The 9,274-nt window shown below is 30.9% G+C and overlaps 1 protein-coding gene across 1 annotated transcript; it reads right to left on the reverse strand.

Moving 5' to 3' along the window:
* Window positions 1-2,758: 2,758 nt before the first annotated feature.
* On the reverse strand, window positions 2,759-5,052 carry LOC112518706 (short-chain dehydrogenase reductase 2a). The gene is made up of 2 exons (XM_025126495.1): window positions 4,970-5,052; window positions 2,759-3,637 (listed from the first exon to the last, which is right to left on the reverse strand). Exons 1-2 carry the CDS (start codon window positions 5,050-5,052, stop codon window positions 2,809-2,811), a joined length of 912 nt encoding a protein of 303 aa, XP_024982263.1. The 3' UTR covers window positions 2,759-2,808.
* Window positions 5,053-9,274: the final 4,222 nt, after the last annotated feature.

A 9,274-nucleotide genomic window follows, 5' to 3' on the forward strand; every position in this document is an offset into this window, starting at 1 on the left:
TATGTGTTTGTATATATATACATATATATTTGGGTCTTCTTTTGAGAACTCACAAAGTTGCAAGAACCCTGAGAACTATTGTATCATGTGTTATTTAATATAATTTTTTCCATCTAAGGTTATGATTTAGGATATTTATTAACATATATTTGTTTCATAAAGTGCTTGTTTTACATGTGTTTGGTTCACAACATGAATTTCTTTTATGAGTGTGTGAATAAAAGATAATAGTAAAATAGTATCACACCATAAACTGAATACATATGAAACAAACACATTGTAAAACAAATAAATGTTAATTAATAAATTAAATATTAATCTTAGATGGAAAAAAAAACATGTGAAACAATAACATATGGTAAAGGTTCTCACGGTTATTACAATATACGAGATTGTCATTTTGATTAAGCCTCTATATATAAGACAATAATCAAATGAGAACCACAAAAAATATATATATATATATACACACACAATGGCGGATCCAGGATTTTGGTTCAGTGGGGTCACCTTTAAGATAAACTAAAGACCTGCAAAATCGTCCGATGTGTTTTTAACCTAATTACAACGTTTTCGAGAGAATTTTAAAGTTTTTTGGTTGATTTCGATGGATTTTTTAGTGTTTTTGTCGATTTCGAATAATTTTTTTGGTTTTTTTGATTGATTTCAACGGAATTTTTTTGTTAGAGTAATGGTTTTGAGTGGGGTTGGGGGCCCATGGAAAAATGTAATAGGGGAAAGTTAAAGGTAAATCATGTAAAAACTAAATTTTAACCTATGATTTTTTTTTGAGTTTTTGACTGGGGTCCCTTCCCCCCTCATTTTTACCATTGCATCCGCCCCTGTATATATATGTAATAACTAAATATAAAAATCCAAATGTTTCACATATGTTTATATTTATGGACAGGAAAAATTACTTGTGAAACAATTTTTTTGGTTCACATAGTGAAACAATAAATACAGGCACATGAGTTTGACATGATAAAACAAATATATGTGAAAATATAACATCATTAAACAAATATATGTGAAACAATATTTTAAACATTAATCTTTAATGAAAAAATTAATATAAAAATAAGAGTGGATTGTGGATTTGTGGTTTGATATTTTTAATAGGGTCCTTATGTTATGTTTATTGTGCATTTTCGTCCCTGTAATATTCAATTTGTTTTGGTCATGATCCTTTTGACTAACGTTTTCATTAATTCCGTTAAATCAAGGATCATTTTAAATTTTTGTCTATTCGTGTTATTTTTTCCTATAAAAAAGGTAAAGATAATATTTATATATATATATATATATATATAATATACATAACGATATGAAAATAAATAAAATAGAATGTTATTATATGATTTGAATTGTTTAATTTTTTTTAAAAATTAAATATATTAAATATGATTTAATTTTATTATTTTATTATAATGGTGGAAGAATAAATAGTTTTAATCAAATTATAAAACCATATTTTATTTTATTTAAAGCAAATACAATAAGATATTGGTTTTATGATTTAATTTCTTTAAATTAAAAAAAAATATGTTAAAGACTATTTAATTTTATTATTCTTTTCCTATCATTTCAATAAACAAAGCTTATTATTGATATTTTAACATCAAAATCATTAAAAACCATTAGGAAATGAACTCCAACTTTATCGTTCAAAACTCGAAATCAACTATTAAAATTTTAAACAATTGAAATATTTGTACATAATTTCATTTTTGTCACTTAAATCGAACAAATGCATATATAAACTTTAACGATATTCCATATTAAAATAAACAAAAATACCAAAACACAGAAATGAAATCCACAATTCACTCTAAAAATCATTTTTATATGGATTATTGCATGTTATTTAACCTATTTTTATTCTCATTTGATTTAAAATATCATCGAGACTGTTAAGTGCTTGGTTGCGTGGTGACACCTTCATCTCGGATATATTCAACACTTGTCAGATCGACCACCCATCTTTGACTTTTATCATTCCAGCTCAATGTTTGACTTCTTCATATACAGCCATATGAATTTGAATCGCGCATTTCCCTCTTTCTATCTGCTTTACAACTTCATATTTAATAATTAACTTAAAAACTTTAGATTTTAATTTTTATTGTTTTTTTAATTTTAAAAAATTACATTTTTGCTTTTCGATTCATTCAAAAATCTAAATAAATATTTAGCTTTGAATCCATTAAATAGGATATTCTAATTAATATTTTTTTAAATAAAACATATTTTCGATAAATGTTTCTCGTATAAAAAGTATTCTAACAAACTTAACAACGTTCGGAAAACAAACCCTCTTCCCCGCCCCCTTTCATGGTCTCCTTCTTTGCTATTTGGTATAGATCGGGGCGGATCATTAAATATTAGTACTTGGATGTGCGAAATGCAATTGAATATTCGGCGTATTTGGGATGAGTTTATTAAAGTTGTTGAGAATAATCGTGGGAACAAACGAGAACGTTATATTTGGCGTGTCCCTATAAAGATTGTCAAATTTTTCGTGAACTTACTGAATATCATGTCATTGAAAGGCATTTGATACGTCGTGGGCATATAGAAGGGTGATACGATTCAATCACGACATGGTAAGAAATTCGATGATCGTGACACATTTGTTCGTGATCGTAATGACAATGATAGTGATTTATTAGAACAAATGATTCTTTAGATTTTGAAGTAATTATTATAATAAAGGGTTTTAATTTCCCACATCTTCGCAAACACGACGATCAGTCTACAATTAGAAAACCAGTTACAGTGATTCAAAATTTCAATCATCTTAGTTCATTACAAGTCGACACAGTTTCTTGACGTCGTGACCGCACCATCTACGACAAGGTTATGACCACTAACGTATCGAGACTCGTCGCTTGCAAGGTAAAGAGCTGCTTCTGCTATGTCCTTCGCTTTTAGGGTTGTGCCCTTCAAGTTCCCTAAACTATTCACAAAGTTCTCCGTTTTTTCTATTTCTTTCTCGTTTGGTGTCCGAAAACTTACGTCTCTATCATCAATGGCATCGTCATCTTTTCTCCATGCGTTTACCAGCATCGACGTTGCAACCCCAAAAGGAGAAATGCAGTTAACTCTGATCCCATGGCGTCCCAATTCACAAGCAGCATTCTTCGTTAATCCGACAATTGCATGTTTCGACGCTGTGTATGCATGTGGGCCCATCCCACCTAAAACGCTAGCCACACTCGCAGTCGAAATGATACATCCACTCCCTCTTGGGATCATAACCCTGGCAGCATGTTTCATCCCGAGGGCAACGCCTCTCACGTTCACATTCATTACTCTATCAAACTCGTCTATGTCGAAATTAACAATGCTCTTGTGCTTAGACTGATTTCCAAGGACACCAGCATTGTTAAACAAGATATCAATTCGACCATAGCAAGACATGGTCGAATCGATCAAGTTCTTAACTTCTATTTCGGAGCTAACATCACAATGAACATACGTAACAAAAGGCGACAATGAGCTAGCGACTGCCAATCCGATTTCGTCGTTGATATCGGCTATGACAACTTTAGCACCATGTCTTACGAACAACGTTGCAGTGGCGGCTCCAATCCCGCCGGCACCACCGGTGACAATGGCAATCTTTCCCTCCAACCTACAAACAAGTCATGCCTATTTTTTTATTATTTAATTATAAGTCGATCTATATATATATATATATATTAATTCATATATTATAATAATGAATATAACGTCATTTTATGTAACACCCATGAAAGTTCGCATTATCATCTGCTTAAATTCCGTTTTTCAATATTTTATACAGTTGTGTAACAAGTAATTAAATATATATTAAAAGTAATAATATTTAATTTTTTAATAATTAAAATACTACAGCACCATACACGAGTGGGATTTTCTGATTATAAAATCTGATTTGCTTAGTTGTCAATGGAAGAACTCGAATTGATTAATGGTTTTTCACGTGTAGCGAAGAAAATCGAAATATATAATTAATAAAAAAAAAGAATAAAAAAAGTCGTTGCTAAAAACAATTAATTATTGCAAAGATCAAGGATTCGTACAAAGTTGCATTTATTAAAAAAAGGGGTCAATTTTGGATTTTATTGTTATTAATTAACTAAAAGTATATAATTATCATATCTTTTAATTAATTAAAAGATAATTTTAAATTTAGAGAAAAAAAAATTCATATGGAAAACTAAACACTTATATTTGAAAGTGACACTTACGAACGGAAGGAATATTGTTTTTAAGAATGAACAGAAAATAAATTCTAAAAATAAAAAAATAATAATAAGGAAATCCATTTGCGATGAATTTAATTGTACAGACTATGTAAAAGAAAGATTTAAGTGACGGTATATATTTGTCATAAATGCAACTAATACGAGTAAAGAGAGATCCCGTTCTTCATGCCAATAACTTATTCCGTTAACAATACTAAAATCATTAATGGGCGTTGAAAGAATAAAGTTTATGCCAGAATTTTGATAGAATTTGCATGTAATATAAAAAAAGAAAGATTCGCAACGGAGCCACACCCTTCGTAAATCCATTTGTTAGAACTTAACAAAAAGTTTAACCGAATTAAGTGCATCAAATACCTGATACTAAAATCTTTATTCAAAATAAAAAAAAACAAAAGATATTTCGGGTTTTGGTGATGATTTGAGAAAGAAAGACTTAGTACATGACGGAACCACAGGCGTCAATGTGACACCATTGACGGAGGCGAAAGAAGTGTACATACATTACCAAAGTGTCTAGGTTACTGGTAAAACTCAATGTCACAAAAAAATGAGGAGTGTGTACAAGTATTTTTCTTATATATAAATCTTATAAATTGGAAAGAAAACGACATCTGAATTATTATTAGATTCCAACCTTCTACAAAATTATGTATACATATTATATATATATATATATATATATATATATATATATATAAAAGAAGTGTATATACCTTCTGGGGAAGATGGGTTGGATTTCTTTTCCATGGGGATGCTTTCCTTGGAAGGTTTTTTCAGGCATCACTTCAGCTGGCATTGTCGAATAATCACAGCAAACAGTACGTTTTTAGAGAGAGAGAGTAAGTAAGTAGAGAGAGAGATCGAGAGATATAGATAGAGAGAGAAGAGAATGGAAGAATTTATAGTGAACTTATAGAGAATATATATATATACACACATATATACATATATGTAGAGAGACAGAATGTATATGCATATATATATATATATATGTATGTATACATATGTATATAATATATGTATAGAGAGAGAGAGAGAGAAAGAATATAGCCAAAAGTATCCTTTTCATTGTCAACAAAATAACCCTCTCCACATATTCAAAGACCTACTTTAATTTCAATATATTTTATACATAAATTTTTTTTGGCAAAGCAATATTTATCATGCCAAAACAACAAAGTAACAAGATGAAACATTGACAACATCTTTAAAAAAAAACAAAAACTACCACCAACACAAACAACAAAAAGTGAGGCTTAACAAAATCACGTCATCCCAAACGTGAAAAAGAACTAACCCATCCAACTTTGATCGTCAGAACACTCTCTGTATGAGGGTGGTGCCTGATTGGTTTGAGCTTGGCTTCAAAAGTCAAAAGTAACAGTAGGTCACAGGTTCAATTCCAAAGAGAAATAAAAATCCCCTTGTGGCCACGGATGTTCAAATGTGGTGACTCCGGGCTATCTGCAAAGCAGGTGGTCGTCCTGGGATTAGTCGGTTCGAATAACGGGTTGGATATCCAGGTTAATAAGAAAAAACACTTTGTCCACGAAATGTTAAAATCCTTTGCATGTTTTGAGATACAATGGAAAGAAAGAAGTTGAAGAGCACATGGTCGATCAACAAGTTGGTTTGTTCCACACGAAAGGGTTCAATTGTTGCGATAACTCCAAATTATTGCCTTCCAAATATGGCGCCTAGAAGTCGGATTAACGTGAGTGCCCGCACCGTCGATCAACTCCTCAACTAAGATCGAAGATGTAAGATGCCAACCCTATCAATTAAAGACACCCTTCCATAATTTAAATGATTACGAATCCAAGATTGGGTTAACACTTCTAATACCAGGTCGAGCGTCTTGAGATCTAAATCGTTTATCCCTTATAAATGAACCTGAGCTCCGAATACTTGTGTTCCTCGCTCCGTGTTCCTCGCTATTCGAACTTGCCTCTCTTCTCAAACCCCCCCCCCTCCATCATCTCTTGAACTTCCCTCTCTTTCTATCACTATGGGTTTTATATTTAGGGTTTTTGATATACTTTTTTATATTTAGCGTCTATAATGTATTAATTTGTGACCAACAAAAATATCAGAGTCAATTTATGATGAATGGTGTAAGCATTATATGTCGTTTGGTTACATTTGATATATGAAACGGTGTATGATTGAACATAATTAAAAGATTTGGCCTCACATTTTCCATGGTTATATGTTTGGAACAAATTTGACATGAATATTTTGGTCTGATTTGGGTTCAATGCACTCAATCAGTCCTAAATTGTCCCGAATAGAACATGTCCTATTTTTATATCTTTCTTTAACATTGACCAGTTATATTTTTAAAAGAAAATTTATGTCTAGATACATGTTTATTAATATGAAATTCTTTTAATTTAGAAATAAAAGCACAAATAGTTAAAAGTATTTAATGTGCATTTAATATAAAAAAAAAGTAAATATAGTATTAAAATTGTATCATACCTTGAAATTAGGTCTGCCATGGCTTTACAACCATAACATAATATATTCAAATCCCAAATTCAACAGTAAAAAGCTTTACATCAAATACCAAATCTGATATATATATATATATATATATATATATATATATATATATAAGCAATATCAACAAAATTAAAATGGAGGGTAGCTAAACTTTTCCTTTTCCTTCAAACCTTCGTCCTTATCTAAACATTGAGATACATGATTTGGTCTGCTTTACGCTTAATTAGTGAGTTCATGGTTTATAAAAAAGAAACTTGATTTTTCAAATCATTTGAAGTACATAACTTACACATTAAGAAAACGCCATCATCAAAAACATGCATGCAAAACAAACTTCGGATATCGAACTTCAAGTACTAAATGAGTAAACATCATCTTTAACATCAAAAATCGATAAGCATAGAGGTATACCTTACATACATGTATTGTCAATAACATCGATTATTTAAGTATAGAGGTATACCTCACAATACATGTACTAGACCATATCAATTGACTTGATACATAGGTATTTCACTATATATATAGGTTAACACATCGTCGATAACATCAAATATCCAAGTCCAGAGGTATATCTCGCGATACATATATTGCATAACATTATTCGACTCTGTACACGGGTACTTCGCCACATATACTGACCAAAAAATCATTGTGATTGCCAGCCACATATATCGATCCATAAACACATAAAACATTTCACAATCTCTATTTCATGCTTCAAACTAACACATCAAGCTTGTATTTGCGTAAAATAGCATCAACAAATCAATCAATCGCAAATCAGTATGTCACATACTCTCTTGTGTAACACCTTAAATTTAACACAAGAAAATGCCTTGCATACAACTAAAAGTTTCCATAAACATAAACCGGTTTAAACTCATAAAGGTAAAGTTCGCAAATCAAGCACAATAATTAGGAATCGTACATAACAACCTAATAATCTAATCTCAAGAAAACTAGATTATAGGTGTTACTATGTCTCCAAAAAATTCAACTTCCCCTCAAGTGCTCCCCAAAAGTAATCCCTACCCTTGATGTTTTTAGTAGCACCAATCAAGTCTCCTAAGTGGTCTTAGATCCACCACTAGCAAGACCTGAAAATCACATAATCAAGAACAAGTGTTAGGCTAGACGCCTAATGAGATCACACATAATAATTCACGATATAGGCACTACAAGAAAAATGATCTTTAGAGAAGCTTTTCTTTTGTATTTAAAAGTTTGAAAAGCTTCTCTAAAACCTTTAGAGAAGCTTTTTACTTCCGTTAGCAACCTTCCCTATATAACGGTAGGAGAAGGTTTTAGGGAGGGTTTTCGAAGGGTACTTTTATGTTGACATTTAGAGAAGCTTATTTTAGGCTTTGGAAACACTTTCAAAGCGTATCTAAAGGTTGGCCGAATTTTTTTGAAAAGCTTCCCTAAAAATATGTATTAGTGACGTTTTTTAGCATCAATGACAGTTTTTAAGCGTCACTAAAAGTTACCTTTAGAGAAGGTTTTTAGAAAAGCTTCTCTAAAGATATATGCTTTAGTGACGCCATCTGCAAAGCTTCTCTAAAGGCATGATTTAGTTACATTTTCCTTACCTTCTCTAAATGTTATGTTTAGATACAAATGATCGGAACGTTTGCTAAAAGTATAAGTTTTAGTTACACTCTTTGTAAACCTTCTCTAAAAGGGTATATGATATTTTTATATATATACATATATATAGTTCGTATTTCAGATATATATATATATATATATATATATATATATAGAGGGTGGTTCAAATACTAACCCAATATTTTGTGCAAACTTTGCTAACCCACATCAACCAATAATGTTGCATCTTTGGGTTTGGTTAAAATGTAACTTACATATTAATGATAAGGGTATTTAGGTCATTAGTCATTCTTATGTAACTCCCAAATATTTTAATTGGGAGTTACAAATCCTACAATATCTCAAATTGATCTTCATCTAATAATGACATGAAAATTCAAATATGTTCATCTTATTGACAACTAATTCACATATGAAACCACCTACAACGAACATCATGCACGAACAGATATAAAGTACAGGTATCGGTTTTATCTGCACAACCCCTGTTTTTGTTAATGTGCATGTCTCATCGTCGTGCATGTGTATCACTACGAGCATGCATCAAGGTTGAAGAACATGATCATATGACCAACATATATCGATTATAGTGTTCATTAGGTTCACACGGTGTAGCTAATGTTCATATATCTAGAGTTCACACGGTGTAGCTAATGTTCATATATCTAGGGTTCACACCATAGGGTTCACATAAATGTTCATACCTTGATATAGGCACGAAGATGAACGATTGTTCATACACATATTAATTAATACAAATTTTTGACCAATTTATCCTTTGAACAATTGTTCATACACATATTAATTAATATATTAATTAAATTATTGTTTATTTAATCTCATTTAATAATAACCGTTAGATGAGAAAATGAACGATTAAGATGGGTTAGCATAGTTTGCAC

The sequence above is a fragment of the Cynara cardunculus genome, assembly GCF_001531365.2.
Source record: "Cynara cardunculus var. scolymus isolate 2C chromosome LG 9, CcrdV1, whole genome shotgun sequence".
NCBI classification, from domain to species: Eukaryota; Viridiplantae; Streptophyta; class Magnoliopsida; order Asterales; family Asteraceae; genus Cynara; species Cynara cardunculus.

Bases quoted from the DNA above. Each gene is read 5' to 3' on its own strand.
- LOC112518706 (XM_025126495.1), bottom strand. From the start codon at position 5,052: ATGCCAGCTGAAGTGATGCCTGAAAAAACCTTCCAAGGAAAGCATCCC. The intron at 3,638-4,969 runs GTATATACACTT...ACTTGTTTGTAG, and splicing joins CAACCCATCTTCCCCAGAAG to GTTGGAGGGAAAGATTGCCA.